At 42.6% G+C, this 24,816-nt stretch overlaps 1 protein-coding gene across 1 annotated transcript; it reads right to left on the reverse strand.

Moving 5' to 3' along the window:
* Nucleotides 1-2,313: 2,313 nt before the first annotated feature.
* LOC103528976 (zinc finger protein 367) lies at nt 2,314-23,904 on the reverse strand. Its single transcript, XM_008494388.2, has 5 exons — nt 23,569-23,904; nt 7,138-7,288; nt 3,657-3,776; nt 3,101-3,239; nt 2,314-2,545 (listed from the first exon to the last, which is right to left on the reverse strand). The coding sequence occupies exons 1-5, from the start codon at nt 23,902-23,904 to the stop codon at nt 2,314-2,316; spliced, it is 978 nt and encodes a 325-aa protein (XP_008492610.2).
* Nucleotides 23,905-24,816: the final 912 nt, after the last annotated feature.

Below are 24,816 nucleotides of genomic sequence, written 5' to 3' on the forward strand. Positions count from 1 at the left end.
AGCCAACATTGGGCAGCAGAATTGGCTCTGTGGGATGAACTCAAGTGCTGGTCCAAGGTACCCCATGCCTATAGTCATGGGACTTGTACTGGAGCAACGGTATATAAGGAACAGGCTCGTGATGCATCTTTGCAGACTCCTTGTAGAACCGCTTATGGAGGCAGGACTGTCCAATGCTTTGTTCATAAATTTATTTTGTTTTTATTTGAGCACATATGTAACACAAATACGTGTTTAATTAACCTCAAGGGGTACAATAAAAATTCTCCAACACCAGTTACATGTAACCTAAAGTTGAAAGTTAAATCAACTTTTTATTCAAAGCACCTATTAAAATGATGGTACATTTACTCTTCTGCTGTTCAATCATGCCAAACTACAGCTTAATATTATGAAGCATAGAACACTTCAATATTTCTTGTACGCAATCATGTTTTAATAAAACAAAAAGCAGTCTTCCACCTCAGGTTTTTTACTTGGTATTTTACCCAAAATTTGTTACTAAAAGTACACAAAAAGTACTTGAGCTGTGTGAATTTTTTCTACAGCTACATAGAATTCAGTGTACTTATACTGAAAGAAGTATTGTGCAAGCTATAAAAAGCATTACAGCTGAGTGGGAAAATCAGGTATATTGAATTAAGCTGAATCAACTTGGATCTGCAACTGACTGGTGATTAGCCTTGTGAAATACCACTCACAAGCAATTCCAAGTTATGAGTCACAAGTACAACAGACTCATGCTCAAGGCTCATTTTGGGATCAGAATATTTGTATGCAGCCAACTGAATAGTCAAAAGCATGTAACTGAGAAATTCTAAACCTACACCCATGAATTGCCAGGTAGTTTAACATAGGCTAAGAAGCCTGAAATGACTACAAAGTATTTCATTTTTTTAAGCCCAAAAGATCAAAACTAAAATGTATTAATACATTACTTAAAAGAAACTGGGTTAATATATTTTTCTACCGCAGCAGTATCTCAGCTAAAGAGTTTATCCAAATTGGAAACAAAGTTTTCGTAGCGTATTAGGAATATTAGGATGCCATACAAGCAAAATACAGAAAGAGATCGCCATGAGACAATGGCATTTGAAAGTACATAATACTAATGAGGTGACAAGATGTAGTGCTAAATGTTTTATCTGCATCTTAGAGCACTAGGCAGTGTTCTGTAACTTCATTTATTTGGGAAATATATGAAATCACACTGTTAACATACTCAAAACTACCTCTGGAAACCTATTTTCTGGTTATATAGTGGATACTTTTTTCCATGTTTAATTGATAACTATGCTACAGTTAGTGAACACAAAATTGTCCTGTTATCCTGAAGTAAATCAATAAGGCGGCTTTATGCACAGCAAGTATGGAGGCTTCTATTTGCTAATAATCATATAAGAGCAATACTTGAAAACTTAGTGTTTGCTAATAGGAGATATTAAATAGTTTAGTACAAATTGATACCATGCTGTCAATACAACACCCCTCTTATTAAAAAAAGCAAGTGCCAAACCAATAAAGGATCCAAAGATATAAAAAAAAAATATTACCAGTTGTTTACCTTTGTCTAGACTTTGCAAGACTAATAATTTTCAGATAAAGCCAACAATATGCAAAAGTTACTAACATCATATATTAGGAATAACAAGTGCTACTCAAACCAAGGGATTCTGTTGAGATCAAATGAAATAAAGCATAAAATAGCAAAGTCAAGTCTAATATCTTGAGCAGTTGCAGTGAAGATTCTAAACTATCTTACAATTTCCAGCATGAAGAAGTTTCTTCCCCTCTATGACTTGAGATATTTAAGCTTTGCCTTCTGCCTTAGTGATAATAGGTAAAAGTATATTGAAAATATATTTTATATATTCCATTGCTGCTTACAGTATCTTCAGATTTACCACTTAATATAGCTTTGCTTAAACAGTGAAATAAATACTTTCCCTTTTCTCAGCCTTCTTTGGCCACATGTACCATTCTGCTAAGCCCAAACACTGTACTCAGAAAGTGCTTCCTGTGAAAACTGTTTCAAATAAATGAATTAACCTTGCAAAAATCTAGCTTCCCACAACATGAAGTTTTTCCACTCTGCATGATGCAGTTCCATATTTATAAGATACTTAAACTTTACATTTGTCTTTTACCTTACAAAAAGTGCAACTCTCTCACCCCATGTTATGGGGCAACAACATTATTCATAAATTCTACAGAACAGCAGCCTATGATAAGTAGATAAGGTGCTTAGATAACTGGTTAAGGACCATCAAGTACCACCATTTTGTAAAGGCAGACTCCATTTCTATGCTACTGTCACAGTGGTACTACAGCTAGATTTGCAAGCTCAATAAGAGCCAATGCACCATGCATACGTTCACGCTGCTCCTGGAGATGGCGGTGATCAGCTGAATGAGCACTATTTTTCTCTTCATCATCCTTTTCGTCAGACTGAAGATATCCCATAGGATACCGCTGTTCTTGATCCATTTTCTGGACTGTTTTACTTTTCAAAGTGGGAGCACGCTGTTCTCTAGTCTCCCAGTATCTACAACAGGAGAGGTTGAGAATGCTTTTAAGTTATGTACAGTTTATAGAAGAACTACCATTCAAAGCTAGCAAGGAACTTCCAAGTATTGTTTTCCATGTGACTTATCACTATATTTGTTTTTTTTTCCCCTTTCAATCCTTTTGTGGCACTATTTAAGCTGTCAGAAGCCTCCTTTATTATCTGATCTTTCACACAGATATTTCTGCTACATGGTATTCCCACAGGTCAGCTCTCCCTGTGCATACATGATTGTTGTTCCACACATAGATACAAGTTCAGCAGTACGACTGTGGCACTAACTAATAGGGTATTAGCAGCTATTGTTCAGGCAAAGAGAAGCTTTTAAATAGAGAAGGAAAAACAAATAAAGCCTCATGAGGAATTTTGTCTTAACCAGGAGTCAGCACTTAAACAAAAAGCAAGGCTGAGATGAATCTGAAAGAATAGCTATTTTTTGATTATTGTTTTTCTTTTTTTTGCCCCTAAGAATAAAGCACTGTCGGGCCACTCTGTTATAAGTTTAGAGAGAGATCACACCATAAAGAAACTTACTTCACTAGCCACTCAGCGGCAGCTTTATTTTCAGCTGTCTGCTTTTTACTCAGTCTGACTGTGAGTTCTTCCCTCTTCAACCGGGCATATGGGTGTTTGGGGCAATGACGGTTTGCATGTGTGAATCTGCTTAAACAGCCTTAAAAACAAAATACCAATGGAGAATACATTAAGGAAAGCAGTCAACCAACATGTTAGCATAACATCCATGGGATAAAGATTCTCCTGAACCCAATCTTCCTTACTCCACAAAACCCTGTAATCAGTTAAAAACAGCACACTAGTCACAAGGCCCAAAACACAGTAAATCATTTTATGCATTGGTATCAAGTGATCCAATTACTGATAACCTAGCTTATATAATCAAACATGCAATCTTTATAACTAAGTTTACATTATTATGCACATATTCTGTGTGGCTTCTCCCTTCCCTAGAAGCTTCTTCACAATTAAGATCCAAAGCTTTTATAGATTCCTGCCACATGATCATCCCTACATTTTCAGTATTACACTGGCACTAATTCTGAAAGCCACAAGTTATTCTCTGAGGGCTCACCATTCTCTGAGCAGACAAAAGGCTTTTCCCCTGTGTGAAGACGCTGATGAGTTTTGAGTTGCCCACTCTGAACAAAGGCTTTCCCACAGTCTGGGTAGTCACACAAATAAGGTCTTTCACCTTTAAAGACAAAACAAAACAAATCCCCAAAAAACAAACAAAAATACCCCACAAAAATGCAACCCTTTTCCCAAACCCAAACCCACAACCACATACACAAATTTATGAAAGCTGAATATAGAAGAATCAGACTATCCAGTGGTATTCCTTAGTTTGAGACTTACACAAGCAACCTCCCCTTTCATGCACTCACACTTGCATCTGCTCAGAAAGTCTTAGAGCACTGGACAGCAGAGATAAACTTTTTCCCCAAATGGATGCTTCAAGTATGTATTAAATGCTACTGGATACTTTTTTCCCCACTAAAATATAAAAATTGTATTTTGGCTTATTGTATATCTAATCTTGCACATTATTTAAATAATCTATACTCAAGTCAGCTTCTGGTATGTTGAAGTGCAAGATAATTTTAGAAGGCATAAAAAGAATGGGCTGACAGCAGTTCAGAGAAATCATGGGCCTCATTTTTTTCCCCCTTCATGAGAAGATTGGATGTTCCCCCCGGTCACTGTCTAGAGTTTTTTGGACTGCAGTAAAATTTGAGTGAGGCAGAAAGAGCACTAATGCAAATAACATGACTCCTTATCAAGGAATCATCCTTAGTTCTGTTCATTTTGGTATGTGGCAAGCAATGTTACACACTGTTCTCCTTTGAAAACTTCTGATTCATCATGTAAGCATACATGTGAACTTAATAGTGGCCAAGTTTCCATAAAGGCTACAGTTCTGTACTTCTACAGTGTTAGCAGCATCTCATAATCTTTGGTATTAGAAAGGGCAGGAGAAGAGAAGAGAAGAGAGAAGAGAATTTGACTATGTTTTCTCTTTGAGCACTGAATCCTGCCTTTCAGAGTATCATGAAAGACTGAGGGATTAGAGTGTTTTGGTTTTTTAAGATTTTTTGACATAAAACTTTCTTAAAGCACTGAAATAAGTCCTATAACTGATACTTGAAGTTAGGTAGAAATAAACATACTAAGTATATTGTATAGATAGCATCCTATAGTATAGGTAGAAGAAAGTAAAGGCAAACAATTTAATTCCAGTTGTCACCAGATAGATTTTATCATTAATATAAACTGAACTAGGGTAAAATAACTGCAGTTAATGATATAGGGATGTATAAAGTCACAGAAGTATCTTATTAGCAAATTTTACTAGACTATTTGAAAAAATGTTTTAATGAATAAATGGAGGTAAGAAGAGAAACTCACTCTAGACTCAAGCCAAGAAAATTCAGGCCAACCATCAAGAGCAACTTCCCCATGCAAACTGCAACAAGAGGAATGGAGATAGTGGGTATTTCCTCTCTGTCTTTCAAGAGAGTATGATTGGGTGGAAAGTTCGAAAAGGTGTGCCATGCTACTACTCCTCAGAAAGGACAACTAAAAGAAGGTAACGGCGATTTACAAAGTCAGAAGAGTAACGCCAAGGTGAGTTCTGCTCAATTAAGTAGTCTATGTTTAATACACAAGTTCAACACTTAATTCAAGCAAATGAAATGAAAACAACTTTTGATCAAAAGGCATGAAGAATCTGGTGTTTAATATTAGCATCCAAAGACTTGTCTTATGTGAGTCATAAAACCAGACAAGATTCAAGGATTTGTGTCTACAATAGTTCATACTTATTGCAAAATGCGGTCTTGTTGGAACAGGAAGAAAACAAAAAGTGTATTTATTTGGTATAAAAGCAGCATCTCTGTAGAGAAACAAGATAAACCAGGTGCCTCGAGTTGCCAAAGAGTGGGTGTGAGTCCACCTGTGCCTGGTTAGGGCAGGCCCCCTATTACCAGGGGGCCAATAAAGGTGGGACACACACCCACAGAGGAAGTTCACTCTGGTGCGAGGCATGGAGAGGCCAGCAGCTCATCGAGCCTCTGGAGCAAGAAAGGCTCTTCCCGCTACACTTCTACCCTGGAAGCGCTGTGTGGTGGCTGGAGTCCTGGAAGAGACCAGCAGCTCGTTGAGCTTCAGGAGCAAGAATGGCTCCTCCCGCTACACATCTCCCTTTCAGTTCAAGCTCAGTTGCACATTGAGTAAATTGTCACTACATTTTTACTTAAATGAATTGTCTTCTAGAGCTGCTTTATATATACAGTTCAGTATATTAAAGTGACCACCTCCACTCCAGAATATGAGTTCTAAATGAGAAAATGGAAAGGGAGGCACAGGACAATGATTTTAAACATTTGAACTATTTTCTCAATATTTAAGATACACTTTTATAGTATTATACTGCTTAAGTTATCAGCTACTTTTTAAGATACTTTTTCCTCTTACAGCTATGCTTTAGAACCTGGGGGTGTTGGTCCACAACCAGCTGAATATGAGCCAGCAGTGTGCCCAGGTGGCCAAGAAGGCCAACAGCATCCTGGCTTGCATCAGAAATAGTGTGGCCAGTAGGACTAGAAAAGTGATTGTCCCCCTGTACTTGGCACTGGTGAGGCCATGCCTCAAATACTGCGTTCAGTTTTGTGCCTTTCACTACAGCAAGGACACTGAGGTGCTGGAACATGTCCAAAGAAGAGTAACAAAGCTGGTGAAGGGTCTAGAGCACAAGTCTTATGAGAAGTGGCTGAGGGAACTGGGATTGTTTAGCCTGGAGAAGATGAGGCTGAGGGGAGACCTTATTTCTCTCTTTAACTACCTGAAAGGAGATTGAACTGAGGGTGGATGTTAGCCTCTTTTCCCAAGTAAAAAGTGATAGAACAAGAGGAAATGGCCTCAAGTTGTACCAAGGGAGGTTTAGATTGTATATTAGGAAAAACTTCTTCACTGAAAGGGTTGTCAAACATTGGAACAGACTGCTCAGGGAAGTTGTTGAGTTACCATCCCTGTAGGTGTTTAAAAGATGTGTAGAACTGGTGCTTAAGGCCATGGCTTAGTAGTAGACTTGGCAGTGTTAGGTCTATGGTTGGATTCGATATTCGATATAGGTATTTTCAAACCTAAATGATTCTATGATTCGATTACTGTGTAAAAACTAGAAAAAAATAAGGAAACAGAAGTGAGAAAAGAGGTAGTCAAAAAAAAAAAAACAACAAACTACCAAGTACAGAACAAGCTCATGAAAATTTTTTTCCTCTTATTAAGAATATCTGACAACAGCAGATAAAATATTTACACTATATGCCTTTAATATTATAGCCCAAGTTACTGCTATGGTTACTCTGTGACAAAAACAGTTACAAAAAGACTTTTCTTTGATTGCACTAACAAGACCTGGGAGTAAAGTATGTTTAATTTAACAATTACAATAAGATATTAACAGGTTTTAGTGTTGGGGTTTTTTTGCCTTCTCAACTGCTTCTTAAGTTTTTGCCATCTACTCACATCTACCTTTTAATCTCTTCACTTACCGGTATGAGTTCGTTTGTGTGTCTGTAGAGATTTCTCTCGTGGAAACACCCTGTTGCAGATATTGCAACGTATTCTGCTAGAAGACTGCTCTCCTTCATTTATTAGGTCACGAACTGTGTCTGCTCTTGGTCGGCCACGTCTTATCCCATCCTGCATTAAAATAATTAAGAAACTGAAGTGCCATACTTTTCCACATAAGCAGTTTAGTAAAGAATATCACCCCTCTCCAAAACAAGTACACTCACAACACAACCCACAAGCAACCATACATGAAGTATTCTTATATAAGCTCAACAAAATTGGAAGGATCTGCTAAAATAACACATAGGAAACCAGAAGTATTTTTATGGAAATAAAAAGAAAAAAGATACTAGACTTAATTTAGAATTACACAAAAAAATATTTTACAGATCTATAATGTAGATTTATGCAAAGATGGCTAAAACAGCAGAACTATGCGAACCAAGTCTAAGTCTCTCCAACAATATAGCTTATATTATCACAGGAGTCATCAAATAGCAGTATGGGGGAGGTTGATTTTGGGTGTGTGTGCACATGGTTCCTGGTGTGTGCACAGGGATGTAGTGTGTGGGGCAGATGTCGGGTGCACATTATTTGGTGGGCAAGAGTAGTGTGTGCATGTGGTGCATGGTTGTGTGTGTGTGTGCTGTTGGTTGGGTGCAAGTGTTATGTGGTGAGTGTGTGTGAGTGCGGGGTGCGTGGTGTGTATGCATGCATGGTGTGTGGTGTATGCATCGGTGCATTTTTGAAGTACATGTAATGGATTGTAGGTAGGCATGAGGTGTGTCAGGATTAGGTAGCGGGTGGGGATGTGTGCATATGGGGCGTTTCGGTGGCATCTGATTTGTTGGGGTTTTTTGCACTCCAGGGTCTTGAGTAATTTGTATTTTTTTCATTTTGTGATTTTGGGTCATCAGGATTTTTTTTTATTCCACAGCTTTGAGTTGTTGGTGATTTTTTTGGTTATGAACTTCTGGGTTTTCAGGTTTGTTTGAGCTTTTTTATTTTGGTTCTTGCTTTTTACATTATTTGAGGTTTTTTTTCATGACTTATGTCATCTACCTGGACCTGTGCAAAGCATTTGACACTGTCCCACACAACATTCTGGTCTCTAAATTGGAAAGATATGGATTTGATGGATGTACCACTTGGTAGATAAGGAATTGGCTGGCTGGTCACACTCAAAGAGTAGTGGTCAACAGCTTGATGTCCAAATGGAGACCAGTGATGAGTGGTGTTCCTCAAGGGTCAGTACTGTGACTGGTGCTGTTAAACATTTTTTTTTTCCCTGGCTTTTGGGGCATCTGGTGGTTTGTGGTTTTGCCTGGTTCTGGCCTTTTTGGTAATTTGTTTTTCCCTTTTGGTTCCAGGCTTTTGCATCATCTGATTGTTTGTTGGTTTTCTTTTTGTTTTGTTTTGGTCTGGGCTTTTGGGGCATCTGTGGTTTTTTCCATACTGGGTTTTTGGGGCATTGTCCTGGTTTGGGCCAGGATAAAGGTGATTTTCTGTCTTGTACTTTTGCTTTTAGCTAAGTTTCTCAGATAGTGTGTGCTTCTAAGATTGATAACACTTGATGTTTATAGTTACTGCTAGAGACTGGTATGCAGAGCCAAGGACACTGCTCAGCTCTGAGGAAAACATTTTACCGTCCAGGAGGACACAGAGGTCCCACCTGAGCCCTCCTTTAGGGAGGAACAGACAAGATAGATGCCAGAATTGACCAAACAGAGTATTCCATCCCATATACGTCACACTCAGTATAAATTTGAGGCATCACAAGGGCCGAGCCTGATCTTTTCCGGATTTCCTGCCTTTCCTGCTTCCCTTCCTTCCCGGCACCCTGGAAGGATCCCGTCCGTTCGTTTGCCTGTGCTCCTGATCCGTGCCAGCCCATATCTGTGTGTTCCTGCCTCCGGTTCCCGACTGCTGCCGACTCCAGGAGTCTAGCCTGGACTTTCCCAGGGCTGCCCTACAGCCTCGGTGGTGACGTGAGAGTTATTGGGGGAGAGGGGGGAGGAATGTGGTTTCCATTTTCCTGTATATTTGTATATATTTAGTAATTTTACCTATTTATCATTACTGTTTCATTAAAGTTGTGTAGTTTAGTTTCCAACCCATAAGTCTCTCTCCCTTATTCTCTCTCCTTTCTCTATCAAGGACAGAGAGATTAATAGAGAGCGTCTGTTATTCGGTTTAATTGCCGGGCCAGTGTTAAACCGTGACAGGCATTTTTTTGGCCACTAGGCCAGTCTCTATCACTCCTCCTCCTCAACAAAACAGGGGGAGAAAATAAGATGAAAAGTTCATGGGTCGAGAGAGTTCATAGAATTCATAGAATGGTTTCAGTTGGAAGTGACCTTAAAGATCATCTAGTTCCACCCCCTCTGCATGGGCAGGGACACCTTCCACTGGACCAGGTTGCTTGAAGCCTCATCCAACCTAGTCTTGAGCGCTTCCAAGGATGAGGCATCCACAACTTCCCCAAGCAACCTGTTCCGGTGTCTTACCACCCTCACACTAAAGAATTTCTTCCTAATGTCTAACCTAAATGTCCCCTCTTCCAGTTTAAAACCATTACTCCATGTTCTATCACTACACACCCTTGTAAAAAGGCCCTCCCCAGCTTTCCTGTAGGCCTTCTAGTGCCTTAAGGGGGCCTACAAGAAAGCTGGGGAGGGCCTTTTTACGACTGGGAGATTGCTCTTTTCTCCTCACATTGTTCCCTTGCTCCAATGTTGGGTCCCTCCCACAGTCCTTCACAAACTGCTCCTGTCAACAGCTGCCCACACAGCCATTTCAAACCACAGGAAGCCAATACTAGTAACAGCAGCAGTTGTTGCGTGCTGAGAGAAGCGTGAGGCTTCTGAGGTCCCTGAGGGTGTCTAAGAGGGTTTCTTGGCCCCTGACACCCTTAGCCTGTGTGTAGGGGAGGGACAGGCCAGCTGGCAGCTAAGTCTCAGGAGAGAGTTGGGTGATGCTGGATGTTCCTGCAGCCAGTTCAAGCTGCTCAAAGCTGCATATAACTGACTCCTATGGAGAGCCCTGAGGGGAGCAGCGCGGCAGTTCTCTTGGGAAGGGCTGTGTACTCCAACAGTTATTGGGCTGATTGCTGACCTGCTCACCTGCAGGCTTAGGCAGCAGCCCCAATGGTCACCTCAGCTTGCTGGTGGCTGTGCAAGCCTACCCAGCAGTTTGAGGTCTCCGGCGAATTTGAAGGGTTTATTAGGCAGTGTTTTCAGATTGTCAGAAGCATGGTGGCAGAGACCAGGTAAGGACTGCACTCTGCAGCAGACAGGAATCAGCTACCTAGCCAAGATAGCCTGGGATGAATGGAAGCAGCCAGTGAGACAGAGCTTCCCACCAGGGAAGCTGCTGTCCAGGTGGAGGACTGCAAAGACTGCACCCCCATTGTCCTGTGTGGAGGAGGGTGCAAGACCTTATTGCTCTCTACAGCTACCTGAAAGGAGGTTGTAGTGAGGTGGGTGTTGATCTCTTCTCCCAAGTAACAAGTGATAGGATGAGAAGAAATGGCCTCAAGTTGTGCCAGGGAGGTTTAGATTTGGTATAAGGATGTCACGGTTTAACACTGGCCCAGCAATTAAACCGAATAACAGACGCTCTCTATTAACCTCTCTCTCTTCCTTGATAAAGAAAGGAGAGAGAATAAGGGAGAGAGACTTATGGGTTGGAAACTAAACTACACAACTTTAATGAAACAGTAATGATAAATAGGAAAAAATTACTAAATATATACAAATATACAGGAAAATGGAAACCACATTCCTCCCCCCTTTTCCCCCAATAACTCTCACGTTACCACCGAGGCTGCAGGGCAGCCCTGGGAAAGTCCAGGCTGGACTCCTGGAGTCGGCAGCAGTCGGGAACTGGAAGCAGGAACACACAGATATGGGCTGGCACGGATCAGGACCACAGGCTGACGAACGGACGGAATCCTTCCAGGATGCTGGGTGAAGGAAGGGAAGCAGGAAAGGCAGGAAGGACAGGCAGCCGGAAGCTGGAAGCAGGAAATCATGGCTTGGCCCTCGAAATGCCTCAAATTTATACTGAGTATGACGTATATGGGATGGAATACTCTGTTTGGTCAATTCTGGCATCTATCTTGTCTGTTCCTCCCCAAAGGAGGGCTGCAGGTGGGATCTCTTTCTTCCTTCTGGAGGATAAAAGTTTTCCTCAGAGCTGAGCAGTGTCCTTGGCTCTGCATACCAGTCTCTAGCAGTAACTATAAACATCAAGTGTTATCAGTCCTAGAAGCACACACTGTCTGAGAAACTTGCTGTTAATTTCAGCAAGTGCAACGACTTACAAGAGACTTAGCTAAAAGCAAAAGTACAAGACAGAAAATCACCTTTATCCTGGCCCAAACCAGGACAAAGGAAAAATTTCTTTACTGAAAGAGTGGTCAGGCATTGGATTGGGCTGCCCAGGGAAGCAGTAGAGTCATCATCCCTGGAGGTGTTAAAAAAAACTTGTGGATGTAGCACTTCAGGACTTGGTTTAGTTGACATGGTTGATATAAGGGTTAATATAAAATGCCTGCTAGTAATTGTTTAGGGGTCATGTTGACCTTATAGAAACTAACACAGAATGCTTGTTTAAAGAAGCTAAGTAACTGTTTGGGGTAGCTATAACTTATAAGGGAAAAATATGTGTCTAACTAACAGCCTTGAGGTAAGGAGAGAACATCCTGAGCTTTAAGATAAAACAATAGCCAATTCAGCCAAATTAACCTGGGCTGAAGGAATGCACATGCCTGGAGAAGAGGTGAAAAGTTCACCCACAGAGAAGACCTTTACTGCACTTTACTTCATCCCCAGGACCACCACCAGGAGGCAGAGGGGAGGAGATTATGGAAATGACCTCTTGGGACTCATTTTAATACGAAGCGGGAGTAGGCGACGCATATGTATAGGCATATTGTGAAACCTAACGAATATGTAAAACTTCAGTGTATATAACAAAAGCCTTATTGCAGTATTGGTGTGTGAGTTAGGCAGGAGATATCCCCCTCGCACACAGCACTGTAATAAAACACACCTCTCTATAATTTTACAAGTTGTAGAGTCGTCTCTCTGCAAGTCATGGTAACAGGTAGACTTGCTGATCTTTTCCAACCTTAATGATTCTATGATTCTGTAATAAAAGCTGCAAAAGTAAGCAAGTGATAGTAGTGGGTGACTCTCTGCTGAGAGGCACCAAGGCTCCCATCTGCCAGCCTGATAAAGAGTCAAGGGAAATTTGCGGCTTGCCAGAAGCTGAGATCTGGGATGTCACAGAGAGACTGCCACAAGTGGTTAAAAGCACAGACTACTATTCCCTGCTTCTTTTCCCTGTGGGCATCAATGACACAGTACAGCATAACCTGGGCAAGATCAAGAAAGACTTCAGAGCCCTGGTAGCCCAAGTGAATGGGATAGGGGCAAAAGTGATCTTCTCTATGTTGTGAGATAGGGGTGTGGGAAGAAGCTGATGCATGCAGATCAATACCTGGCTTTGTAACTGGTGTCATTGCCCCAAGGTTTTGCTTTCTATGAGCATGGGACTTTCTCCAACAAATAAAGCCCATTGGGGAGAGATAGGATCCAGCTATCCAGAAGAGACAGCGAAATCTTCACTGGCAGATTTGGCTTAGTGAATTATGGTTTAACCTGATGAACTTGGGGTCTGGGATCCACATCTGTGACACCAGGGTAGATGAGCACACCTACCAGAGTAGTGAGGAATGCTTCCACATCCTTTCCAAAGCCAAGAACCCCAAGTCCAGCCACCTCAAGTGAACATACACCACATGTGGGAACACAAACACACTATTTGGCTTGAATGAAGAAAGAAATCTATCTTATAGCAGCTTTGGACAAGAGCGCAGGATAATTTAGCGTGCTTATCTTTTATCTGACAATGAGCAGGGGTGGAGGGATGGGCAACTTGCTTGTATGGCCAAAACACAGCACAGATGTTGGAAGTTGTATGATCTGACAACTAGAGACTGGACCTGACAATTACTGAAACTGAAAATTTTATGATCAGTGATTAGCGTGACTGCTGGAATGGAGCAAAAGTCCCATGGCCTGAGGTTGCGTTAACAAGGCTGGAGGCAAGGCCTCATAGTCAGAGTCTGTATCAACAAAATCAGAGGAGTTGTTTGCATCTGTAGTGAAAGCTGGTTCTTTCCGCCCCCAAATTATTAAGCATCATTAACCTGCTAAGAACCAACCAGCACATGACTGCTGACCTAGTCCCACCTTGTCAATAAGGTATAAAATTATCTTTTATAATTCTCTGTTTTGGGGAGGAAGAAAATTCCAACTATCTGGATGGGATGACAGGCCTGAATCCCTCTTTCCCCCCCCCCCCACCCCCCCAAACAGGGATGCCTATTTGGTATGATGCCTCCGACTCTGTCAGATTTTTACCTGGGAATGACTAACTCAAGCTTGAATTTGTGCAGTAAGTGCATTTATCAACATCAATTCCAAACTTGTTGTATTTGTCATCTTAATAAATTCTCTTTCTTTACAATTTTGTGCACCTTACTCAGTGCAAGTTCTTGGTGGGGCTCTGAAACAGGCAATTTTGCTTTTCAACTTTGCACAACTGTCTCAGTGCAAGTCCTTTTGGGGCTCTGAGCAAGCAAATGTTTATTTTAATAGGTGGCTGCACACACATAACCCTTGAGACATAAACCATTGACCAAGTCTGGGAATAGGATTGGATCCAGCGTCACCTAGACTCCTCTCTCCGAAGGAGTTTAGAAAGCAAGGGGGTCCTTTCTGAACCTTGTAACTCAACAGGAGGGTCCCAGCCACCTTGCAGACTCATACCCTTTTACGCAAAAGAAAAACTGGCATCATAGACAGGATTTTTGTGGATAAACTGCTATGAAAATATGAATGTGCACCATCCCAAGCTGGAATAGAACAAGCCCAAAAACATTGGAAAGAATAAGAACAAAGTGGTAGATTGAATAGAACAATGTAGGAGTAAGCACAAGATCAAATGGAGTAAAGGCAATGGAATTGTTTGTGCCGTAGTGGGGCTTTGCTTATCTTGTGTGCAAAAGGATATTCAACAAGAAATAGCAGATGTAGAATACACTGCTTTGAAATCAGAAAATTAAGTCCTTAAGACAGCATTAACTTTTGAAAAAGAGAATCAAGATAAATTTGGGGCACAGATACAAAAGCCAAAATCTAAACAGACAATAGGAAACTTAAAATGCTATTTGCCTTGGCTGAAAAACAATTACAGGAGAAATTAAATCTCTTACTAAACTGAATGCCATCCTCAATCTTGGCTAAACAAAGACGCAAACTAATACACTGCGATCCCAGCAACTGGTATGGGGACCTCTGGTATGACAATGATGAATCAGTAGAAGATTCTGATTATGATTGTGCCCCAGATCACGTACTTATTCAGATGTTGATTAAAACTGAAACTGCAAATGAGGAAGAGGACAATATCTGTACTATTGTACGAACTGTCTCATGGTCTCTGTCTGAATTTGCAAAATTACAAAAAAAGTATTCCAGGCATCCAGAGGAATCCGAGACAGAATATATGTGGTGAGGTTCCCTTATGGGGGAGACTGAATCTTCTTAAGCAAGGAAGAAGCAAGAGACTATTGGGGTCCTGGAGTGTTTTTAACCACGACTCCAGGTAACTAATTATTCACTAACTGCACAAGTGTCTTATTTGGCTGGCTACATAGACCCGCAAGAGTAAGCTGACCCTCTTGTTATCACAACTGCAGGGTTCTCAGATCTTGTTGCATCCATACAAAAGGCAGCTTGCATTCAAGTGATGTATGAGAGAAATGTAAAGCAGAGGTCCCCAATGTTAGCCCCTATTGATTTGCCAAGTCTAACTCCCCTTACCCCTGGTCTCCCAAATAGTTTTAAAACTTGTATTGCCAGTGCTCAAAATGGCATACAAACTACCCATGCTATGGATGCTACCATGGCTGCTGCACAGCCCTCATGGGAGCAGGTCTATATAAATACCTGAGGTAAGTTTGTGCAAGATACTGAATTATGGGTGCCGCATGGGTTGGATTGTATCAGCCAATAGTCAAACCCCAATGGGTTCACAAGGTCTGCACCACTAAGCCAAAGTCAGACCTTAAACCAAAGTTTGATAGGGAATATAACAATCTGTGGTGTATAGCTTTAGAGCTGGGAGTTCCACAACAGTTACTACATGGCACAGCTAATGTTGATATCCAAACTCTGGTACAGCCATTAAGCCAAAGAATTGACTCAGCAGGGAGGAGTCAGCCAGCAGAAAATAAACCGATTCCTGTTAAATCTGAGCCCTCAGCCCCACAACAGGATTTAATTGACTTAATAACTACACCATCTAAAAAACTGCTTGGCGAGTGTTAGTTTTACAGTGCCTCACAGGCAAATGTAATGAACCTATTATTGTTATTCCAGTAGGACCAAACACGATTTCTGTAAACTTTCTTATTGACACAGGGACATAAATGTCAGTAACTACAAGAAAAATGGCAGAGGACCTAAACATAAAACCCAGTCACAAAAAAGTGAGCTATATAGGAATTGATAGGGTCATAAAAGAATGTCCCACAGCAAAAATTACTTTATGGCTGCCTGGTGAGACAGGATACCTGTGTTGAAGTATTGGTGGGTGCTGATAATTCTAACATCTTAGGGTTTGATTTGCTGTGTGGCAGGACATGGAAACTTTACAATGGTACAGTTTTGGTAGGAAGGGTGAAAGATCATGGACAGACTCAGAAGCTATGTGGACTGATAAGAGATGAAAATTATAGATTTGCTAGAGGTACTTATACCTCTAGCCCCATCAAAACTTACAAATGTACAGCAGTACCCTCTGCCATCTGCCACAAACAGGAACTTACAGGTGGTAGCAGACTTAGAAGAAAGAGGCATTATCACTTGCACACACTCCCTATAATTCTCCTTTCTGGCCAGTTAAAAAGTCAAATGGCCAGTGGCAACTTACAATTGATTACAGGTGACTGAATGCCAACATTGCATCTCTAATCGTCACAGTACCAAATGTCTCAGAACCAGTAATAAATTCAGGAAGCATACCACTTGTGGATGGCAACCCTAGATATAAAAGACTTGGCTTTTATGATTCCATCCCAGAAACATGACAAAGCTCGATTTGCTTTTACCTGGAAAGGGGTGCAATGCATATTTAATAGATTGCCCCAAAGATATAAACATTCCTCCACTATTGCTCATAATCCTCTAGCAAAGGTCTTGGCAAAAATTTCCATCTCACTGGGTGCTACAGTATATCAATATGTTGATGATACAATAATAGGAGGGGAGAGCCCAGAGGAGGTCAAGCGTACCATGGAAAATATATGAGGAGAGTTAACAGGACTGGGACTAGATATTCCTCAGTCTAAGAATAAGGATCAGCACAAGAGGTTAAATTCCTAGGAGTCTGATGGGTTAAAGGAAATGTCTCTTGTTTCTCCAGACACCATAACACAAATAGAACAGGGACAAAATCCCTCCAGAATAAAAGAGATACAACAAGTCCTGGGAACTTAAGATTACTGTCACAAATACATCCCCAGTTTTTCCAATGTTGCTAATCCCTTGTACAATTTACTCAGAAAAGGCAAATAATGGGAATGGACTGACCAGCATGTGAATGCTTTAAAATCAGTAATAACAGAACTGAGGCTGTTCCAGCAGCTGGGTCCCATACATCTGACAGGCCCTGTCCCTGTAGAATGGGGGTTCAGCAAACACAATTCCCATTGTAATCTATGGCAAAAGGGACCAGAAGGGCCAGAGACCACTGGAGTTTAGTTACCACTCTTTCAATTATGCCAAGACGAGATATTCAGATCTTGAAAAAGGTTTGTTGCCCCTAATACGAGAAGTGCAATGGGTGGAGAAAATAAGCCAAGACCCGTGTGTGATTATTCAGGGTCCTTTTTGGGTTTTAGACATAATTCATAAAGGCACAGCACCACTGGCTGGAATTGCTCAGGAACCAACAGTCCTTAAGTGGTATGCTTACCTAGCATAGGCATTTAATGAAATTAAATATTAATTAATAGGCATTAATGAAATTATGCCTATCATAGAAGGCAACACTGAAGTGTCCAAATTGCAGAAAGATATAGAAAGCAATTTGTCATTCCAAACTCTGCCAAGCAAAATGTCTCAAGTTCAGGAGGCACCTCTGCTGAAGGCGGACAGTGATCTTAAGGGGGTATGGTTCATAGATGCATCATCTTATAGACAACAAAATGAGTGGGACTATAAGGCTGTGGCACTAGAGGTGGCCCATAGGGGAAAGGATAAGTGAAACTGGTAAAGGAAGTGCACAAGTAGTGGAGCTTAGAGCGGTTGTCCTAGCCACACAGCAGGGTGCCAGCCATATCTACACTGACTCATATGCTGTTTTCAAGGGAGCCAGAGTGGGTAGGCCCCTGGGAAGCCAATGACTGGCAGGTAAATAAGAGTCCCAGTCTGGCAAACCGACAGCTAGAAGCAATTGTTAGAAATAGAACAGAGGGTGTTGCATATTAGTTGGGTGAAAGTACATGATCAGTCGGCCTCCATTGCTGCCCAGTTCAATCAACAAGTTGGCAGCCTCACATGAATACAGAAAATTGATGTAATGAGTGATGACCATGAATAGGAACCTTTGCTTGAATGGTTACACACAAAGCGAGGCCACACTAGATGAGATGATTTATATCAAGCCCAAGGATGGGCCATAACAAACTGTGTGAAGGAGTGGTAACTTCCTGTTCACAATGTCACTTGCAACTTAACAAAGACCATCTGAGCAAAGCGTCTTCCCTGCATATCTGAGACAGGAAAACACTGTGGCACACTTGGCAAATCGACTACATAGGCCCACTGTGACCCTCAGAGGGAAGGAAATACACACTGGTGGTGGTGGAAGTAATTTCAGGAATCACTGTGGCTGCAGCTGCTACAGCTGCTACTGGGGAAAATACTGTCCGTAGTTTAAAGGACTGGTTTAGTGTACTGCTCCCTCCTGAGGAGATTCAGATTGATAATGGGCCATACTTTACAGTTGGAATAGTATGGGACTGGGCTAAAGAAGAAGGGATCTGTTGGATATTTCACATACTATCTCTAAGTATTGTCAAATGGATCAATTGGTTAGTTAAATGATTTGCTAAAACACGTGAATCTAGGTGGCATCTGCAACTGTCCAACGCCATCTATCAAGTAAATAATAGATGGAGCAGAGACGGTTGTCTGAGGATGAAAACTTTCGGTGCTTCTGTCACAAATTCAGTGCCAAAGGTAGACATAAAATCAGGGTCAATTTTTCACAGTGAGAAAAATCAATCAATAGAACATCCCTAGGAACATGGCAGACTCCCCATCACTGGAGATCACAGAATGTTAGGGGTTGGAAGGGACCTCTGGGGATTATCTAGTCAAAACACCCTGCTAGAGCAGGTTCACCTAGAATAGGTTGCACAGGATGGCATCCAGATGGATTTTTAATGTCTCCAGAGACAGGGACTCTACCACCTCTCTGGGCAGTCTGTTTCAGTGCTCTGTTATTCTTACAGTAAATAAGTTCTTCCTCATGTTTTGGTTGAACCTCCCGTGTTCCAGTTTGTGAAAATTGCCCCTTGTCCCTTTACTGGACAAGACTGAAAAGAGGCTGGTCCCATCCTCCTGACACCCATCTTTTAGATATTTGTAAGCATTGATGAGATCTTCCCTTATTCTTTTCTTATTCAGGCTGAACAAAGATCCCTCAGCCTTTCCTCATATAGTAGATGTTCCAGTCCCCTAATCTACACTGTACTCTCTCCAGTAGTTCCTTGTCTTTCATGAACTGGGGAGTCCAGAACTAGACACAGTACACCAGATGGGGCCTCACTAGGGCAGAGTAGAGAGGGAGGATAACCTCGACCTACTTGCCACACTCTTCTTAATGCACCCCAGGATGCCGTTGGCCTTGGTCACAAGGACACATTGCTGACTCATGGTAATCCTGTTCTCCAAGACTCCCAGGTCTTTTTCCACAGAGCTGCTTTCTAGTAGGTCAGCCCCTAAACTGTACTGGTGTATGGGGTTGTTCCTGCCTAGGTACAGTACCCTACACTTGTCTTTGTGGAACCTTATGCAGTTTCTCTCTGCCCAATACTCCAGCCTGTCTAGGTCACGCTTCATGGCAGCATGGCTCTCTGGCATGTCAGTCACCCCTTCCACTTTTTTATCATCAGCAAACTTGCTGAGGGTACACCCTGTCTGTTCATTCAGGTCACTGATGAATATGTTGAACAGGACTGGACCCAGTAGTGACCCCTGGGGAATACCACTTGTTACTGACCTCCAACTGGACTCTACACCACTGATGACAACCCTCCAAGCTCTATGAGCCAGTTTTCAATCCACCCCACTGTCCATTTATCTAACCCACACTTCCTAAGCTTGCCTATGAGGATGCTGTGGAAGAAGGTGTCGAAAAGCCTTACTGAAGTCAAGGTAGACAACATCCACTGCCCTCCCCTCATCTTATCCATCCACTCATACCATTATAGAAAGCTATCAGAATAGTCAGACATTCAAGACATGATTGGACAGGGTGCTAGATAATATCATCAAAGCTCCCTTTCCCATGAAAGGCCCTTCTAAACTGGGCTGTTCTCTGATTCTTCAATATGTGTCCTTCCCACAGGCTGCAGTTCATTAAGAGCTGCTCCATCATGGGCCCTTTCTGTCCACTGCAGTCCATCAGGAAAAGATTGCTCCAGTATGGGTCACCTGTCGAGCCACAGGTCCTGCCAGAAAACTTGCTACTGTGTGGACTCCTCTCCACAAGTTACAGATCCTGCCAGAAGCCTCTCCATAGGCTGCAGATTCCTTTAAAGCATATTCACCTGTTTTGGCGTTGAGTTAGGGCACAATTTTGGTCTGGGACTTTTACAGGCGTTTTTTTGGATCTCGATTTTTGAGAAATTTGGATTCCAAGGGTTTTGGATTCTTTAGTTTGGAGGTTTTTGGATTATGGAGTTTAGGGATTTTGGAGTTCTGGCTTTTGGGTCATCTGAGATTTTCTTTTGTTCAGGCTTTTGGGGTGTTTTGGTTTCTTGGTTTCGATTCCAGGTTTTTCTTTTTTTTTTTTGGTTCAGGGATTTTAGATCATCTGGGGTTTTTGTTTGGTTCCAGGGGGATTTTTTTTTTTTTTTTTTGAGGGAGGGGTTGGGTTTCTAGGGTTTTGAGTGTTATGGGGTGGGGATTTTTAAATCCTGGGGCTTGTTCAAGATTTTTTTTTTTTTTTTTTTTTTTTTTTGTGGTGGGAGGTATTCTGGAGTCGTCATTTTTTTGGAACCTAGTGGGTTTAGGAATTTTTTTTTATATGGGAGGATTTGGGAATATTTTTTGGTCCGGGGGGGTTTGGGTCTTTTTTCTAGGGTATTTTTAGTTTCGGGCTTCTGAGAAATCTGGTTGTGGGAAAGGGGGGTGTCAGGCCCAGGTATTTGGGATGGTTTTTTGTTTGGTTTGGGGTTTTGTTGTTGTTGTATGTTTGTTTGTTTCCAGGCTTTTGGATCATTTGGGGTTTTGGATCAGGGTTTTTGGATCAGGGCTTTTGGGATTTTATTTTTCCTGGTTTGGAGCTTTTGGGTCCAGTTCTTTTTTTATGATTCTGGGCTTTTGAATTATCTGCGTTGTTTGGTTGGTTGCCCCTATTTCTGGGCTTTTGGGTTTTAGGCTTTTGGATCATCTGGGTCTTTTTGGTTCCAAGCTTTGGGTTCATCGTTGTTTTTCAGTTCTGAGCATTTGGATGGTTTGGTTTATTTTGGTTCTGGGCTATATCTTGCTCTTTTTGGTTCCAGAATACTCATTATCTGCTTTTCTTTTTTGTTCTGGGCTTCTGAGGGGATGGGTTTGGCATGTTTTTGTTTTAGCATATTTGTTTTGGTTTGATTTTCGTTTTTTTTTTTTTTGTTTTGTTCAGCATTTGGGGGAGCTGCATTTGATGGGGTTTGGGTGATTTTTTGCATTTTCCATTCAGTGTTCATGGGGCTGGGTTTGACACAGTTTGGTTTATTTTGAGTGGGGTTTTCTGTTCAGTGGTTCAGGGGGCTATGTTTGGCATGGGTTTGGTTTGGCTTGTTTTGAGGGCAGAAGGTTTTCTGGTTGGCAGGGCTAGGTTTTAGCACAGGGGTTTTTTTGGCATTGTTTGGGGTAGGGTGGATTGTTTTTTTTTTTTCATGTGTTTGTGACTGGTATCCTCTGCTCCTGACCCCTGGTAATGTGATTAGTATAACTAACACCACTTTGTAAGGCAAGTAGCCATACTCTGTGATCATGCAGGACATGTATTAGTCCCTTTTCCCCTCATTATCAGGCTTTGAAGGTCCTGTGAACCTATTATGTGCTATAATGATCATAATATCCTGTTAAGAAAAAAAGCTTTAATTTAAACTACAATTTAGTGCTGTCATCATTGTGCCAAGAATTCCTCAAACAACCTGTCTGTCCCCTTAGCATTGGTTGAGTGTTTTAGAGGGTTTTTTTGGTTCAGTGCTTATGGGGGATATATTTGGCCCATTTTTAGTTCAGTGCGTTTTGGGCTTCTGGGGTTTGAGGTGCTGGGTTTGGTAGTTTTTGTTTTGGCACATTTTCATTTCAGTGTTTGGGTTTTCTTTTGGTTCAGTGGTTGGGAGGCTGGTGTGGCTTTGGTGTGGCTTTTTTTTTGTTTGATGGTTGAGATGGGTGGTTTGGCAAACTTCTAGCATAGTTGTGGGGGTCTTTTTAGTTTGGTGGTTGAGCAGGCTGCATTTGGCATATTTTGGGGGGTTAATGGGTTTAGAGGGTTTGAAGGGTTGGGGGTAGGGTTTGGCATAGTTTTGTTTTGGTATTTGGGTTTTTTTAGCTTTTTCTTTGCGTGTGTGCAGTTTTGGGGGGTTTGGTAAAAATTTGGGAGGTTTTTAGGGTTTTTCATGAGTTTTAGGGGGTTCTATGATTTGATGACTCAGAGGACTTGTTTTGGCACTTTTTACTTTTAATATGGTTTAAGATTTCTTTGAGGGTTACATGGTTGATGAAAATAGCTTTGGCACATTTTTTGGCATGTTTTGGGGTTTTTTTGGTTCATTGCTTTGGGGGGGTAGGTTCGGTATGGTTTTGTTTTGGCACGTTTTTTCATGATTTTTGGTTTGCTTGTTGAATGGAGCAGAGTTTGGTATGTTGTAGCTCTGTTGTATTTGGGGATGTTTCTTGGTTGGGGAGGCTTGTGTTACCATGTTCTTCATTTGGTGCATTTTGGGGAGAGGCAAGGTTTAGCATGTTTTCATTGGGTGCTTTTTTATTTTCATGATGCTTTTTGGGGAGGAAGGTTGTTGTCTTGGGGCCTGAGGGGATGTGTTTTGAGGAGGTTGCCTTCTCTTGGTTTGGGGAGCTGGGTTGGAGCATTTTTCTTTCAGCTCATTTTTGGGATTTTCTGGTTCTGTGGTTGAGGGAAACTTTTGTGTTTAGAGGGGTGGGATTTTAGGTTGGAGGGTATAATTGATTAATTTAAGTTGGGTGGGGAATGTTATTCACTTAGGCTTTTTACAGGGGATTGGGATATTTTGTTGGGGTTTTGTCCTAATTGAGGTGTTTCAAGCAGAAGGGATTGGGGCAGTTGCAATCTGTGGGGTTTTTTGGGTTTAGGTATGATTTACCAATTTCTGGAGTTTTTAAGTTCTTGCAAAACAGGGCTTGGAGGTTCATGGGGGTCTTGTAGGCTATTTATTGGATTGGGGGGGGAGTGTTGAGGGGGTTTGAAGCTTTGGATTTTGGGTTTTGTGTTTTTTTTGCATTTGGAGCTTCTTTGCTGCAAGGTTGTGGTAGTGCGACTGTCAGGGTTTGGGTGTGGTTTTGTGGGGATTTCTGGGGTTTGAGATGCTGTGCATGACTTGGGCTTTTGTAGGGAATGTGATCATTTGGGGGTTGGAGATTTCATGGATTCTTGTATTTACGGGTTTATGGTTTTTTGTTTGGGGGTGGGGGATTCATGGAGATTGTTTTTAAGGGGTTTGGGGACTTGACAGAGCGCAGATATTCGGCTGTTGGCGGGTTATCGTGCCTCTGTAGCTGGCTCCCCCCCATCCCACCCCTCGGGGACTGTTAAGGGCATCTCGCCTCTTTCCTCTCGGCCCCGATGCGGATGGGCGCGCAGTGGTAGTACCGGAAGTGACTTCATTTGAAGGGGCCAGGAGGAGCTAGACGCTGAGAATAGTGAAGGAATGCTCGGCGTGTCGCCCTTTCACTTTGCATCTCTGCCCTGCCGTAGTGAGGCACCTTACCACCCCACTGACTCCGGGCTGCACGCATAGGGGCAGCGGAGTTCATCCCATCACGCCCGGCTGCTGCCCCGGCCACACTCACCTTGAGGTGACCACCGCTGCTACTGCTGCCTGCCTCCTCTTCTTCCTCGCTGCCGATTCTGGCTGGCCTCCCACAGGGCTGTTGGGCGACTGAAGGGGCGGCGGAATCATCCGAATTAAAGGTCACAGTGTGGGCATTCTCCCCCCAGCGCCAAGGGTAAACCATGAAGTCGCTGAAGCCAGGGATGATCTGGATGTGCGGAGGGAGTGCTGACTCCTCACCTTTCCCTCGGGAGAGCGGTTTGATCGAGGTGGTTTTGATAACGGAAACCAAGACGCTCTTCGGGAAGTCCTGGCAAAAAGTCACTGGGGGACTCGGCGGTGGCCTCTCCACCATCGTCGCTCCCTCGCAAACACCAGTGCAGAAAAGGGAAGAGGGAGTGGGTAAGCTCCACAATTGCTCAGCTCTCCCTTCCCAGTCTACATCCCAGGGCGGGGAAGGCACAGAAATTCTGCAACCACCACTTATCGCCCGCCGCCGCGCCGCGCCTCCCCCCCTTCCTCCGGTCTGCTTTAGCAGTTCATCGCCGGAGACAGCGGCTCCTCTTGAGGCTTCACTTCCCTTTCCCAGCTACCACCGTCGCAAAATCTACAACGGCTACAGTCTCCCCACACCTTTCTGAAGCGGCGCTGATCCCTACTTGTCCCAATCCTAGTAATTCCTGAGGAAGAGCTACTGTTGCACAAACCGATATTTTCCCGCTTTACATTTCGCGCCTGGGCGTAACCAATCACCGAAACAGGCGCTGACGTCACGGAGCAACAATTCCCGCTCACCAACCACTTTGCCCTGTGGGCGGGGACTTCTGCTGCTCTATTGGCCAGGAGCCAGGCCGACTAGTCGCATTCGAAACTGACTGAATTGGGGGGGTATTTTGTTTCACTCATTTTCACTTAGGAAGCACATCCTGGCTGTTGATTAGCTCGCCACGGAGGAAGGCTTGTTCATCCACTCTAGCTTGTCGCGAGTTTTTGTTTCGCCGTTTGGCCGCTTCATTAGACGAGTTCTGGCGCACCTGGCTCTGTACGCGGCTCGTCACGTGTAGAGTTTAAAGGGTCGCCCACCGCTTGGGTATTTGGGGTTTGTCATGAAGAAGAGGTGCTAGAAAGCGCCCGGAAGGCTCTGAGATTTCATTGCCTGTCTGGATTTGCGAAAGGAAAAGCCTTCTGCCGCGGCTCCACCTCTAGAGGCGGAGAGTAGCTGAGGATTTCACATAGCAACGGGAGGAGCGGATGGATATATTTATAT

This window comes from Calypte anna, chromosome W (assembly GCF_003957555.1).
Source record: "Calypte anna isolate BGI_N300 chromosome W, bCalAnn1_v1.p, whole genome shotgun sequence".
Classification (NCBI taxonomy): Eukaryota; Metazoa; Chordata; class Aves; order Apodiformes; family Trochilidae; genus Calypte; species Calypte anna.